A 16,132-nucleotide genomic window follows, 5' to 3' on the forward strand; every position below is an offset into this window, starting at 1 on the left:
TATGAGGTGTCTTGGGACTCCAGCAATCTTCAAATGGCCGGGGTGAGGCATATATATAGGTCACCAAGTCTTGTAGCCGTTGCTCCAACGGTCAGCTGAAAATCTGCGTATCACCGGAAGAACCGATGCCTCTAGCAGGGGTAGCGTCGGTTCTTCCGGTCACTCATAAACCGAAGTAGCCGTTGAAGTCCTGACAGCTGACGCAGTGACCACTGGTTGAACCGATGCTTTGTACCGATGCATCACCGATTCATCTGGTGCTTAAGAATCTTCTACTAGGCGCTGACGTCATTGCACCGACGCAATACTCCGATGCACCGTCGGTTGAACCGGTGCTGAAGAATCTTCTCCTGGGCGCTTGACATCGTCTCTGGAACATAGGACGCCCAATGCACTGATGCCCCTTTTTGACCCGTCGGTTCAACCGGTGCCTATAGGGGCGGAACCCCCGTAGGAGCGGCCCTTCGGGCCTTGCTACGCCTATCTTCTCTTTCTCTTTGTCATCACTTGAACCTAAAAGCCTGAGAATGATCATCTTAACAATCATATTAGTCCAAGTGTCGTGTTGTCATTCGATCACCAAAATCACTTGAAATGGCATAAAAGATGTCATGTTCCTTACATGACTAACATGTGTTTTGAAGGAATGAATAATTACCGTTAAAGTCGCATATGAAATATTAAAGGAGACCCCTCAATTTTCATGATCAGACGTGCCACGGACTCAATTTCGAAGACTAAGGACCTTTGGTAGTATCGAGTGTCATAAAGAGATGAAGGACACTTGATTTAGTTTAGGTTTATAGTTTTTAGTTCGTGACCGTACTATTAAGAGGGGTTCGTGAGTTAGTAGCTTGATCCAAATTGAGTTGGTCTTAGAAATCTTACACACTTGCACAAGCTCAGCTCAAGACAGACCAAAGAGGCCAAAACAACACTTGGAAGAAGGAAAACTCGAAGAAGAAATCAACTCCAAGTCATTTGAGGGTGAAAGCAGAAAAGTATGGTGCTAATTTTCAGTGCAATGTGGACTCAACTGAAAAATCTCAGTACCACCAGAAGTTTCAATGGCGTCTAAATTAAGCATCGGACTAAGCACCGGAGTGTAACACAAAGAGCATATTTTCAGGATTTCAAAGTTCCTTCAGCACCGGAAGCTTTGATGTCCATCAAACTAAGCACCGGAGCATCACTCAGAGAGCATGTTTTGGGAATTCAAAAACTCTTCAGCACCAGAATTACCAACGCCCCATCGGAGTAACGCGTCAGAGAAATTACGTAAGCCCGTTACTTTGTCAGAGCTGCAATGGCTACTATTTACATTCAGAGTGACCGGAAGTTCCAATGCCTACTGTCTTTTTGCAGACAGTTGGTATCGGCTAGGGGAGCCTCTCCACCCTATATAAGGTGATCCCCCGGGTCATTTGAGATGCCTTTGCAACATTGACCACCTAAAGCCACCCTTGTGCTAAGAAGAGAGACTTTGAGCTTGCAATTCAATCAAATCAAGAAGAATTCAAACAAATGGAGAGTAGCAAGTGTGCTTGAGCTTAGGGCTAGTTTAGTGAGGATCAAGTGAAGGCTTAGGAGCTTTGTTACTCTAGGTATTTGACGGCACCTAGACGGTCTTGGTGATTGGAGACTCTTGGTGAGCTCTTGGAGTTTGTGGGAGCTCCAAGAAGAAGAACTTGTACAAGGTCGTCGTTCCGAAGATGGGAGAAAGACCATTCTTAGTGGATATTTGCTCTTCGTGATGCAAGGGAGCTCAACTCTTTGTGGGTGCTCCAACATAGACTAGGGGTGAGCATCAACACCTCGATATCACGGGAAAAATTCGGTTGTCTCGTGTCCTCTATCTTTTCTTTCAAGCATTTAATTCAGTTTGTTCTCCTTGTTGCTCTTTACTTGCTTGTTTTGTTGAGTAGTACTTGAACTTGCTAGTGTGTTCTCTTGTCTAGTTTTATACTTGTTAGTGTGATCTCCTCTAGTCAAATGGACATGTTAGTGTGTTTATCAACCTAAGTTTGCTTTGTTAGTGTGCTCTAGCTATTAGGAATTGAATTCATAGATTGGGTAACATTAGAGTTAGGCTAAGGATCAAATAGTTTCTGAAAAAAAATTCCAATTCAACCCCCTTCTTGGTCCACGATCCAACAGGTTCTTTTCTTAATCCAGGTATGACAGGGGGTAAATACCTCTCACGCATCGTGAAGTGAGCGTTCTTGAGTGGAGCTAGTACCTGGTCTGAGCTCTTTTGAAAAAAAAATTTTCTTTTCTGTTATCGCTGGTGTGGCGCCAATCTCACATGGTGCGGTGGCCCTTGTACAGCTTTCCTGGTCTTTCTAGGCATCCTTCTCTCATCATATAGCATGCAGCTCTCCAGCTGTTTCATTTTCTTAAAAAGAATAACGTGCTGCTAATATCATGTCACATTCTGGTAGTGGTACGAGACGGACATAGGAAGCATGACGTTACTAGCACACTATCATAAATTGCAAGAAAGGAACAGGAATGATAACCAATTTTGGTCGGTTAAGACATTTACTTATTTGTGACAACTTGTAGACAATATACATAGGTAGAATTGTGACAACTTGTAGACAATATATATAGGTAGAATGTTACAGGCACTACTACGGCTGCACTGGTTGGAGTCTTGGAGAGATCGATCAGACAACATCCCTTGGCCCTGGCGGGCCTCGCTTGAGCACACCGGCATGCGTGAGGAGCACCCAGATGTGCGTGATGAACTCCCCTCCTCTGGCAAGAGCTTCCAGGTGCGCCCGGGCATCGTCGCACGGCGAGACATACAGCATCATCTCCGCCCAGAATTCAGAGAGGACCTTCCACCGGAATTTGGTGTTTGGTATATTGTCAATTAGACGGCTCGCAAGCCGAGCGCCCTGCTTAACGATCGATGATGCTTCATGATCGCCATCGGCATCGCCATCATGGGTGATGCTTCTCATTGTTGGATATGATCTCCAGGCCCGATCCAAAGATCGGGCCAAATCCCCTTTGATCGCGCCCTGATCGGGGGCGCCCAGTCATTATGGCTGGTGGGCCCCCGTCGCCTGCGCTATATAGAATATGAGGGGGGCCGGGGAACGGACGCCCAAGTTGACCGCTGCCAAACCCCTCTCCCACAAACCCTACCGATCTAAGGGAGCGCAAGGCCGACGGGAACCACCCCAGCGCTGCCACGACGTTCCCCACCGACGCCGCATTCCCGGCCAGTGCCGGTACCGGCCCGAAGGGTACCAGTACCCTCGCCACCCATCGTCGCCGCCGGATCCACGTCTTGCCAACCCGGACTTCCTCACCTCCATCCTCGACTCCATCGACGCCATGGCACCCGCGGGGTCGAGCTCCTCTGCGCCCCCTTCCACAGATGGTTTGCACCTTCATCTCCATACCTTCCTCTCTCTCTCTGTTGTACTAGAACTAGGATGAACCCCATGTTTATCTACTAGAAGATATACCCGTACTCGATCTTGTATGCCTAGATATCGATCCAGTGTAGAACCCTAGAATCTTTGTAACTAACATTGGTATCATTCGCCGATCTAGTGCATAGATCGGGTTTTGGGATAGAGTTTAGAAGGAGAAAGAATTTTTTTTCGATGCAAATCGAAGAAAGAACCTCGAATTGATCTCGGATTGACCGAGATCCCCAATCCAGAAACCCTAACCCTAAAAGAGAACCCCGAGAAAAGGGTAGAACTTACCTTTCCCGGTCAAGAACCACTGCGCGCGTCACTGCTCGTCGGCGCGCGCACAAGAACCCGGTCGCCGGACGCCGTCGTGATGTCATCTCGGGACCCGGCCCGGATCCAGAACATGGGCGCCATCCACGGCCATCTCGACGGCCGCGCGATCGCTGGGCGAGCGTCGCGCGCCGGCGAGGGAGCCATGGCGGCACCACCACTTTTCCCTGGCGCCGGCCGCAGTCGGCGTCGCCTCCACTCGCTGGGGCGTGAGAAACGGGGAGGGGGAGAAGAAATGGCCGGTTAGGGTTTGGGGCGACGCCCCGCCGGTTTTGCTCGACCGGGATTGGCGCCCGGCCGTCGGATTTGATCCGACGGTCTGGGGGCGGCCGCCGGCCAACCAGGCCAGAAGCAGCCCAAGAGGGCGCGCCGCGCGGGCCGTTTCGGCGGCCCGGCCGTCGGCTGCTGGGCCGCGGGCCCAGGCGCGGGGGAGCGGCCGCGCGGAAAAGGGCCGTGGGCCGTTTTTCCGTCTCGGGCCGCATAAACAGTTCCAGAATTCGCTTTTTCTTTTATTTCAGAAGCATTTTGAATATGAATTTAAATGATTTTGCTTAGAATTTGATCTCTGTAAATAAATGCACCAACGTGTATTATTTTTAGAGGAGAAATTTACAAGAATTATACTTCTGAATATTTAGAATTTTACATGTTTCCGCTGCAAAGAATTTATTTTGTCTCTATGTTAATTTGAACCAACGAGATAATTGATATAGAGGCTTATAGAATTTATTTCTCAGAATTTTCAGTATATTATAATGTTGTAATTTCTGACCAAAGTTGATATTGCAATATTATAATTTTGTTCAGAATTTTGTATACATTATATCTTTTTCTGCGCAACGGTGATTTAGATTTAATGTACAGATTATTGCATGTTTTAATTTTGACCAACGTTAAATTGATACATGCATTTATTGTTGTCCTCACAAATTTTGAATTCAAATTTCAGGCTCCAATGCTATGACTTATGTGAATGCCATTCCTGAACTGGATGGCAACAACTATGGGAAATGGTACCAAAAATTGGAGATAGCTCTGGCGATGGCCAATATAGATTTGGCCATCACAACGCCAGCTCCACAAGAACCAGAAAAGCCCGTAAGGGCACAGAATGAAGAAGCTGCTGCTTGGGCTATCCGAGAGAAGAATTATGACTCTGCTATGACCAGATATGATGCTGACAAGACATGTTGGAATGATTCCAACCGCAAGTGTCTTATGGTCATGAAGGGTTCCACTTCAGATGCCATCAAGATGGCGATCCCAGATTGTGACACCGCTTCAGAATATTTAGCAAAGGTGAAGAGTCAGTTTACTGGTTCTTCCAAGGCTTATGCTGCCATTCTTGCTGAGCAGCTTATCACCAAGAAATACACTGGCGGTGGCATCAGAGAACATATCTTAGAAATGAGCCACATGGCCAACAAGCTTAAGACAATGGACATGCCTTTGCCAGAAAAGTTCATTGTTCAGCTGGTCTTCAAGTCCCTACCAAAGGCGTTTGAGGCATTTCATGTCAACTATAACGCTTTTCCAGAAGATTGGGGTATTGACAAGCTGATTGGCATGTGTGTTCAAGAAGAAGATCGCCTTAAGAACTCCAATGGTGGTGAGCTTGCTTTTCAAGTTCAACACAAGAAAAAGAATTTCCAGAATAAGAACTTCCAGCATAACAAGAGACATTTCCCACCAGGCAAGAATCAGCATGAGAGTGGCCCTTCCAGACCACCTCCACAGAAAGACCGGGAAAATTTTCCAGTTGAACAAGACCAGTGCCTGAAGTGCAAAAAGAGAGGGCACTACAAGAGGGACTGCCCAGAATTCCTGAAAGAGTTGTTAAGAAAGGGTGAGGACACCATTACTTTTGTAGATGAATCCCTGTATTTAAGTTATGACAAATCCAAGTGGTGGATTGATTCTGGTGCAACTACTCATGTTGCTAATTCTTTACAGGGATCAAGTATGAGGAGGACCCTGCCAAGAGGCGCAAGAAGAATTAAAGTTGCAAACGGTGTAGAAGCTGAAGTCGAAGCCATTGCAGAATTTCATTTAGAATTACATAATGGCTTTGTACTTTATTTGAGAGATGTTCTTTATGTACCGTCTTTGCAACGAAAATTAATAAGTGTGTCTAAATTAGATGATGACGCTATTGCTTGTCATTTTGGTGATGGCAAGTGTAAGATACAAGTTAATTCAGAATGTGTTGGTCTTACCTTCCGACAAGACAAATTATATTTGCTTTCATTATCTGAGAATGTGAATGCAGTATGTTCTGAGAATAAAAATGCCTCCTCATATGAGAATGTTACTAAGAAACGCAAACGAATTGATGCAATTTCGTCGAAATTATGGCATTGTCGTTTAGGCCATATTTCGAGGGGGAGAATAGAGCGCTTAGTGACAGCATCAATTCTTCCACCGTTAGAATTTTCAGATTTAGAACAATGTATTGATTGCATTAAAGGAAAATTCGTTAAGAACATAAAGAAAGGTGCCAAACGAAGTGTGGGAATTCTAGAAATAATTCACACAGACATATGTGGACCATTCCCTGTCACTACTATAGATGGTTATGTTTCTTTCATAACATTTACAGACGATTACTCGCGTTATGGCTACATTTATCCAATTAAAGAACGATCAGAAGCATTGGATAAATTCAAGATATTCAAAGCAGAAGTAGAAAACCAACATGACTTAAAGATTAAGATAGTCAGATCCGACCGTGGGGGAGAGTACTACGGTCGACACACCCCCTATGGCCAAGTTCCAGGACCTTTTGCAAGGTTCCTTATGGAAAATGGCATAGTTGCCCAGTATTCTACACCGGGCGAGCCTCAGCAGAACGGAGTAGCAGAAAGAAGAAACCATACCCTGATGGATATGGTCAGAAGTATGATGAGCTACTCCACATTACCGATTAATTTGTGGATGGAGGCGTTAAAAACCGCCATTTACATTCTTAATCGGGTGCCAAGTAAATCGGTGCCGAAAACACCGTATGAACTATGGACAGGAAGAGAACCCTCGCTTAATCATTTTCGCGTATGGGGCTGTCCAGCTGAGGCCAAAGTGTTTAATCCGAACATTGGGAAGCTAGATCCCAAGACAGTCAGTTGCCATTTTATTGGCTATCCAGAAAAGTCTAAGGGATATCGCTTTTATTGTCCCGACAGACACACGAAGTTTGTAGAAACAAGACACGCTGCCTTCTTAGAAGATCAGATGATCAGGGGGAGCATAATAGCCAGAAAAATCGACCTTGAGGAGAAGCGGGTATACGTTCCCACTCCGATGATTCAAGAGCCTTATTTCTCGTTACCTGTGGTTGTGGCACCGATAGAGCAGGAAACTGCAGTGCCAACACCTGCTGTCAGTCTACCTGACGTTGCAGTGCAAGAAACTGTGGTGCCACCACCTGTTGTTGGTTCTCCTAGCTTGGCATTAAATGGAAATGAGGACCCTGTTCCTCAGGACCAAGTAGAACCCGTTGCCATGGATGAGGGGGAGCAACAACAGCCTCCTGTGCAAGAAATACCAGTCGCAGTGGCCCCGAGAAGGTCACAAAGAACTAGAAAACCAGCTATTTCTAAAGACTATGAAGTCTATCATAGTGAAGAAATACAGAATGAGGGTGATCCCACCTCTTTTGAAGAAGCCATGAAAAGCGCCAATTCATCCAAATGGTTTGCAGCCATGGAAGATGAAATGAAATCCATGAATACCAATAAAGTTTGGGACTTAGAAGAAATTCCCAAAGGAGCCAAAACAGTAGGCTGCAAATGGGTCTACAAAACGAAATGTGACTCCAAAGGGAACATAGAAAGATATAAAGCGCAGCTCGTGGCAAAAGGCTTCACGCAAAGAGAAGGAATAGATTACAATGAGACATTCTCTCCGGTCTCATGTAAAGACTCTTTCAGAATAATAATGGCCTTAGTGGCACATTATGATTTAGAATTGCATCAGATGGATGTGAAAACGGCATTTCTAAATGGGGATTTGTATGAAGATGTCTACATGGCACAGCCCAAAGGTTTTGTCATGGAAGGCAAAGAAAATTTAGGATGCCGCTTGAGAAAATCAATTTATGGCTTGAAGCAAGCCTCGAGGCAGTGGTACTTGAAATTTGATGAAACAATTAGAAAGTTTGGATTTAAAGAAAATGAAGAGGACAATTGTATTTATGCGAAGTTCAAGAACGGAAAATTTATTTTCCTCATCTTGTATGTGGATGACATTCTGCTAGCTAGCAGTGATGTTAATCTACTACTGGAGACAAAGAAATTCTTGTCCTCGAAATTTGATATGAAAGATCTTGGTGAAGCTTCGTTCGTCTTAGGAATTGAGATTCACCGAGATAGAAGAAGAGGGGCTTTAGGATTATCACAGAAAGCATACTTAGAAAAGATATTAAAGAAATACGGTATGCATGCGAGCAAGCCCACACCTGCTCCAATAGTCAAGGGCGACAGTTTCGGGAAACATCAGTGTCCCAAGAACCAGTATGAGCTCGAGCAAATGAAGGCAGTGCCTTATGCTTCGGCTGTCGGAAGCTTACAGTATGCACAAGTGTGCACACGCCCTGACTTAAGTTTCGTTACCGGGGTACTTGGCAGATACCAGAGTAATCCAGGCATAGAGCACTGGAAAATGGTAAAGAAAGCTTTGCGCTATGTGAGGGGCACAACTGGCCTCATGCTAACATATAGAAAATCAGAAACTTTAGAAATAGAAGGGTATTCAGATTCAGATTTTGCAGGAGATGCAGATGATAGAAAGTCCACATCTGGATACATCTTCACTCTTGCAAAAGGAGCAATATCGTGGAAAAGCTCCAAACAGACAGTTACAACATCCTCCATGATGTATGCTGAATTTGTGGCATGTTATGAGGCCTCGGGGCAGGTCACATGGCTAAAGAAATTCGTACCCGGATTGAAAGTGGTCGACAGCATAGAAAAACCACTGAAATTATACTGCGACAACGAGCCAGCAGTATTCTATGCTCATAACAACAAGTCGAGTGGTGCTGCCAAACACATCGACATCAAGTTTTATGTTGTTAAGGAGCAAGTCCAGGATCAAACTATTTGTCTAGAACATATCAGAACGAACAAGATGTTAGCGGATCCGCTTACAAAAGGCCTACCACCCAATGTGTTCAGAGAACACTTAGCCGGCATGGGTTTAAGGGAAAGTCTATGATTCCTGGACAAAGAGGGCCCTAGAATAAGACTCTGTTTCGGACCAGAAAAGTGATTGTGGCTGTTAATCTGACAGTAATAACTGTCATGACGAGGCACGCCCTATACACTGATCTGCGATGGGATGAACCAAACTCAGATAAAGAACAAGAATAAGAAAATGAGAGATCAAGGGGGAGAATGTTGGATATGATCTCCAGGCCCGATCCAAAGATCGGGCCAAATCCCCTTTGATCGCGCCCTGATCGGGGGCGCCCAGTCATTATGGCTGGTGGGCCCCCGTCGCCTGCGCTATATAGAATAGGAGGGGGGCCGGGGCACAGACGCCCAAGTTGACCGCTGCCAAATCCCTCTCCCACAAACCCTACCGATCTAAGGGAGCGCAAGGCCGACGGGAAGCACCCCAGCGCTGCCACGACGTTCCCCACCGACGCCGCCGTTCCTGGCCCGAAGGGTACCATTACCCTCGCCGCCCATCGTCGCCGCCGGATCCACGTCTTGCCAACCCGGACTTCCTCGCCTCCATCCTCGACTCCATCGACGCCATGGCACCCGCGGGGTCGAGCTCCTCTGCGCCCCCTTCCACGGATGGTTTGCACCTTCATCTCCATACCTTCCTCTCTCTCTCTGTTGTACTAGAACTAGGATGAACCCCATGTTTATCTACTAGAAGATATACCCGTACTCGATCTTGTATGCCTAGATATCGATCCAGTGTAGAACCCTAGAATCTTTGTAACTAACACTCATTAGCTCCTCACACCTGCTCTCCAACGTCTTGGCCTTTTTGAGTAACTGGCTTGCTTCGTCGAGTGCCCGATCAAGCATGGATTCCGATTCAGAGATGTGGTCGGGCAACAGTTCAGGTGCATCCACCGGATGGTGCTCGCACAGGGTTGTGGCAACGTGCCAGACCAGTATGGTGCGAGTCACCGTCCCATCGGTAGCAGTAACATCACATGCCCTTGAGAGTTTATCATGGACGCGATTGTTTTGTAGCGATGCTACCCCATTGGTCAGCTGGCCCTCGCTTCTCAGTAGGGAATCTACGACGGCTTTCTTCACATTCTCGGACAGCCTGACTGAATTCTTGCGCCCCTTCTTGGTCTTGTCCACCAGGAACAGTGTAGCATAGTGGAGACAACTGCTGACTCGGCTTTTGCGGCCAAGGTCCCGGAGGATACAGTATTGCCCAAGTCTACCCTTCCATGGGCGATACCCCTTAAACCTCAAGAGAAGGCCTATCATCATCTCAAGGAAGCACCTGTTTCTTTGCAGAAAAGGCGTGGTGACGTAGCTCCGTACCAGCGCCACCTTGAACCAACCTGAGGCTATATACAGGTACAGCTGGTATGCCTCCAGGAATGCGACAACAAGGGTTATGAAAATGGTGAGGGCAACCCTACGGCGATCCATGGCAAGCAGGCAGGTGAGCCAGGAGCATAGGGCAAACATGATGACGGGCAGGCAGAGAGCAAAGAACCGACCCTTTCGGTCGAGGTAAGAATACCTTGTGTAATATAGGTCATGGACGAAAACAAGCTCTTCCTCGACGACCCTGAAGGCCCGCTGGTGCGGCTTGTCCCCAGAGAGCAGGCCTTTGAACACAAAGTCATGGGTTTTCTCCAGCTCTGCCTCTGAGAGCTCAAAGCCAGCAAATCTCCGGTTGAGCATCTTGGAGAGTGCCATGGAGAGGCACAGGTCCTTGAGCAACTTGCCTCGCTGACCATGGAGAAGCAGCCTCCCCTTGCACTGCCAGATCTGCTCCACGGTGGTGACCTTCTTCGAGCAGCTGGGGCCGTCCTGCTCGTACCATGGTTTGCCCCCAGCAGCAGGGCGCTTGACGCGGCAATATTTCTCGCCCGCGACCATGTACCGGTAGCCTTCCATGGTCACCGGATCGAAGGGCTCCCCTAGGTTGTTGTCCTTATGCTTCATGTACTCGGCGACCACCTTGGTGTTCTTGCAGAGGTAGGACTTGCTCACCATCCTCATGGAGGCGATCATGACATACCACTTGAGGACGACAACAACTAGGATGGCCGTGAGTGCGGGCAGGTGGGGCACAGGTGGGACGTGCTTACCATCCTCACTGGGGGACCCGTATATCTTCAGCATGACGTACACCATCAAGAACACCTTGAAGAGGTGCTTCACGTAGATGCTCTTCCAATTGTCGATGTCGCTGAGGCGGCGGGCTGTGAGGCTGTCTGTGTTGCCGAGGAGCAGCAGCAGGAACACGGCCCAGATGGCAAAGTGGACATGGTACCAGTCGGAAGCTTTCATGAGCCCAATGATGTAGCTCACCAGCGGGTAGGAGTGCGTGTAGATTCCCGACACGATGGAGTGGAGGAGATCGTGGCTCGACAACCGGCGTAACGAGCCCAGGATGTGCAAGAGGAGCATGGAGAGAACAGCTACGATGACGAGAACTCGTACAGTTGTTATACGATCGCTACAATTGCAATAATTATAATCTTGGGGAAGGGGGCTGGGTGTGGGTGAGAAATCCATGTCAGAAGCCATGGTATCTGATGATCACAGTGGGCGCTGTGGTTCACGGAGTAGATAGTAGGAGTCTTGGAGAGCCCTCTCCCTCTAAGAGGCCCATGCATGTATTTATAGAAAGAAAAGACATCTCTTGGTGCTTGTTGATCCATATACTTACATACAAGAGGACCATACATGCATACTATGTTTGTACGCCATGGAATGGGATGGAATAAAATAATGGAGGTGGGTATTGATCGATGCTTCTCCACAAATTGTCTTGCAGACTTGTGGACACGGTCAAGGAATCAAATTTTGATTTGGTGCTATAATTGCTAACTAGTGGCGTTACTAGTTATGTCCGTTGTATTACGTCCGCTCGCTTACGTAGACTTGTGAGGCACATTGTCTTGCAGTTTGCTGAAGTGACAAGTGGGCACCAAATGAACAAACTAAAATGCACTTCAGTCATTGAAACTTGAAGTTTATGGTAGTACGTAGCATGGATATGATGGGACTTCAACAAGATTCACGGAACTGATTTACTCATCCAATTAAGCAGTGGATAACAGCAGGAAGGGATTCAGAATTTCAGATTCGGTATGGAGCGATGATGACTAAAAGACATGCTTTTTTAGAGATTAAGCTGTTTGCAGTACCATGGAAAAAATAAATATCTCATTACGTTTGTTTTATGGGTCGTTTTATTGGAATGATGCTTCCCTATAGCCAATGCAAACAGTGTGTGATACACAAACGTAGTGAAAACATAGGGAGTAATGTGTTTCTACAAAACCTTTTATATGCGTCTGTTGACATTTTTGAGGTCAAGATATCAAATTACATATTGGTGCTATAAGTGCTAACTACTGATGTCAGTAAATTAACCCTCTTGTATCAAGTGTTGCGTTTCGGGGCATAGACTTGCGAGGCACATGGTCTTGCAGTTTGCTAAAGTGTCAAGTGGGTACGAAATGAACATGCTAAAATGTTGTTTGATTGAATCTTAAACAATTAGGGTAGTAGCATGGATGGGAGTTCAGCAGGATACGTGGAACTTTTTTTTTTGTGCAATTAGGCAGCGGTAAAAAAAACAGGAAGGACACAAGTTCGGTATAGAGCGATGATTACTAAAAGAAATATTTTTTTAGGGATTAAGCTGTTCCTGATACTTCAAAAAAAATAACATGATGCTTATTGATATACATTGTTGTTGTAATATGTGATATTTTGACCTTTGGGGAATTATTAATCGACATATGGTGACTCATTTACATGTTAACATTAATATCACAATAATTTGTTTTATTGGAATGATGCTTCCTTATAGCCAATGCAAATGGTTTGCAATACATAAACTTAGTGAAAACATATTGAGTAATATTTTTGTACAAAAATTTTGTACCATCCGTAGACATTTGCGAGGTCAAGGTATCAAATTACAGATTGGTGCTATAAGTGCTAACTAGTGGCATCATCTAATCCTCTTGTATCAAGTGTGCTTACTTTATTGGGCGTAGACTTGCGAGGCACAAGGTCTTGCAAGTGGCAAGTGGATACCTAATGAACATGCCAAAATGTTGTTCAGTTTATGAATCTTGAACAACTAGAAAAGGCCGTGGCGTTGCCGCGGGTGACCAGTGCATGTATTTGTGGTACGGTTTTTTATTTTTATGTGTAATCTTATAAATAATTTTTGGGGAAATGAATGCCAAAGCACGTTGAATTGTAAAGTTCGCTCTGTGGAAATGTTTTAGATTTTGGAATATAGAGTACTTTTTTTTGAAGTGTATCTTGTGTTCAAATGTGAAAAATTATGCAAGAGAATTAGAAAATAGCATTGAATTGTGTTTGCTATGTATGAAAGTTATAGGTTTTGGAATTTGGAGGAACATTTGTGTTGGAAAGTTTTAATTTAAATGTGTTTCGGTGCTCGGATGTTAGGTTTGATGGAGGAATTGGAAAAGAGATTTGGATTTTTCAAGGCTACTCTATTGCGAATTTGTTGGTTTTGAAATTTTGAGCTACTCCCTCCGTATCGGTTTTAGAAGTCATCCTGGGCAAAACGCGAAGTCGCACAATAGATGTCGTTCCTCCCTGCGGTAGCCCGAACTGACGTCTTTGCCCTCGTGTGCCTCTTCGTTCGCCGCGCGCACACGCCGTTCCAGCCATAAACGCGGCGCCCATTCCTCAATTTCCATCCGTCGCGACCCATTCTTATTCGCCGCCGCGCCCCTCGGCTTCTTCTCGTCCCGCTCGCCGTCGCCATCCGCCACACCGCCGCCACCTCCAACTTCTTGCAGTCGGCTTCCATGGATGCGGTGGAGGAGTCGATGCCGTACTCTAGCAGGGATGCGTCAGAGGATTTGGCGGAGGACTCCATGGAAGCGCCGGCGGAGGTCGCGCCAGACTCCATGGAGGTGCTGGAATGGGTGCTGCCGGACTCCATGGAGACACTGGGCTCGGTGCTGCCGGTCTCCATGGAGGCGCCAGACTCGGCCGCGCCGGACTCCATGGAGTCGCTGGTGGAGGTCTTGCCGGACTCGGTGCTGCCGGACTCCACCATCATTCCGGACTCGGTGCTGCCGGAGGACCAGCCTTCCCTTTGCGTTCGCTGCTGCACGACACACGGCGACAGTGACGAAGAAGGATGCCACCTAGCTCGTCGCCTCGCCAGCAGGTGCGCCCGTTGCGGTTTAGTTCACAGAGACTACGATCTAGCAGCAAAGATTATGGGTGACATGGAAAAGTTCGATTGTGAGGTTTTTATTCTTTATGTCAACGAGCTGCAAATGGATGGCGACACTGTACTTGTGCCTGACCATGTTTTGATTAAGTTGGACAAGCAAATGGAAGATGCAAAGAACAAACAGTAAGATTACATGTCCCATTCATTCAAACAAAGATGCACCTTCTAGTTTGCAATTGCTCCTACTAAAGTATTTTGTCTAGTTTGATGCAGCAAGACTAGCGAGAGCTTCATCTAGCAAGGATGCTTCGCAAGAGATTTGCAATGGCAGCCATTCTTCTCTCTCAAGTCTTTGTTTTTGCATGTGAGGAATTTTGTAATTGTTGTTTCCTTTAACCTTGATGGATTCCTTCAAAACAGTCTGAAGAGTTACAAAAATTCTATTTGCTTTGTACGGACAATACTCCATGAATGCCTACAAAATGTGTGTTAGAAATCAGTCAACAAGTAGGGGTAAACTAGTAGTTGAAACAAGCGAACAATTGAGCATTTTACCTCTTGCACTGTTGGAACTAGGGCTTCTAATGTTTTAGCATTTTTCTTGTATTGAATAGCTTGAATTGCTCGGAAAAAACCCAAGTCTAGAATGTTGAAATCCGGAGAATTAGGTGGTTGATAGATTAGTCGAATATCGAAGCCATCTTGCTTAGCAGCCTCACAAAACACCGGATCATCCAGCTTTAGATGAGAAGGCGCATTAACCTGTTGAATGAATATCGGTTTGCCCACATCTTCCCTTGGCCATTTGGCTCTAATAGCCGGCAACACCTTATTGATCATGAAGTCCCTAATGACATCTCTTGTGATCGATGTAATGGGCTTCATAACCAATTCTCCACGGACACGGCCGGTTCTTTGATTACCCCTTACAGCCGGTTCATAAGTGACAAGAGGAAAACATCCAAGCTTACCATCAAAAATGCACTCCCCATCTCTAAACCTTGGCCGAGCACAAACACACAAGAACATGAGCCTAGGGATGTAATTCTTGTTCTTACACGTCCGATTGGGATCATCTTCTTCAGGTAGCAAATAATATTTTTCTGATTTTTGATGGAGGTAGAACCATTTTTCATCAATGATCACAAAGTCATAAAAATCCTTAAACCTTGGATCAGCAAGCAATTCTCTCTCTATCATATCAACACACCACTTTAACCTAGACTTTTTGTTAGCTTGAGTGAGATATGGTTTGATGCTACTAGAGTGGTGCCTAAGAAAACCCTTTTTCAAATACCTTTGAATCCTCCATTTGCTCAAGTGTAATTGGTTGCACACATCCTCTATGGTCATTCTTTCCTTTAGAGGAATGTTGCGCAATGGTTCTAAATCAACAGGGACTGCCTTACGGCCAACTCTACCCTTCTTTAGACTAGAAACCACAACCGGGACAGAGTTTGCAAGTTGAATTTTACCTCGCTTCCATAAACGTTGAACTGTTCGGATGTGGAGGCCAAACTGATCGGCAACACTTGCAGTATCTTGCTTGCCTAGTTTTCCATTCTTGCTTCTAGCCAACAAAGCTTGATAAACTTGTTTCCTGAGTTCCTCTGTCATCTCTTTCCTTCGGTGGTTTGCTTGAATGGGAGCCTCAACAGCAGATTTTAAAAAAACATAGAAGAAAGGAATGTGTGAACCGGATGCTACTGTAAAAAAAAGAGGAAAGCAACCAGCAAGGTTTATCTTACTGTCAAAGAAGCACTCAATCTTACCAGCGAGGTTCTGTAGAAAACTGAAATCAACCGCACCATATTCATCCAATGGAAGGTTCAAATCAAAGCCTATAAAAAAAGCAAGGTCCATATGAGAAAGGAAACTAACGAAATAATATGCTGTTGATATGGAAATAAACTCAACATTGTCGTTGTCATCCACCATAATGGGCTGGTTGAGGTCGAGCCCATGTGCTTCCTCCA

The 16,132-nt window shown here is 45.9% G+C and overlaps 2 protein-coding genes and 1 long non-coding RNA gene across 4 annotated transcripts; 1 reads left to right on the forward strand and 2 right to left on the reverse strand.

Moving 5' to 3' along the window:
• Positions 1-4,600: 4,600 nt before the first annotated feature.
• On the forward strand, positions 4,601-5,838 carry LOC120684507. 2 transcript variants are annotated; one of them, XM_039966353.1, is made up of 3 exons: positions 4,601-5,376; positions 5,461-5,613; positions 5,721-5,838. In XM_039966353.1, the coding sequence occupies exons 1-3, from the start codon at positions 4,728-4,730 to the stop codon at positions 5,765-5,767; spliced, it is 849 nt and encodes a 282-aa protein (XP_039822287.1). In that variant the 5' UTR covers positions 4,601-4,727; the 3' UTR covers positions 5,768-5,838. The 2 variants fall into 2 exon arrangements, with proteins under 2 accessions (XP_039822287.1, XP_039822286.1); XM_039966352.1 differs by having other exon boundaries at positions 4,601-5,613.
• Positions 5,839-9,676: 3,838 nt separating this feature from the next.
• Positions 9,677-11,383, reverse strand: LOC120685171. Its single transcript, XM_039966995.1, has one exon. The coding sequence runs from the start codon at positions 11,381-11,383 to the stop codon at positions 9,677-9,679; it is 1,707 nt and encodes a 568-aa protein (XP_039822929.1).
• A 2,895-nt stretch (positions 11,384-14,278) lies between these two features.
• LOC120686777 lies at positions 14,279-14,831 on the reverse strand. The gene is made up of 2 exons (XR_005680373.1): positions 14,712-14,831; positions 14,279-14,631 (listed from the first exon to the last, which is right to left on the reverse strand). It is a non-coding gene; the product is annotated as an uncharacterized LOC120686777 (long non-coding RNA).
• Between the last annotated feature and the right edge of the window lie 1,301 nt (positions 14,832-16,132).

This window comes from Panicum virgatum, chromosome 8N (genome assembly GCF_016808335.1).
Source record: "Panicum virgatum strain AP13 chromosome 8N, P.virgatum_v5, whole genome shotgun sequence".
Taxonomy (NCBI): Eukaryota; Viridiplantae; Streptophyta; class Magnoliopsida; order Poales; family Poaceae; genus Panicum; species Panicum virgatum.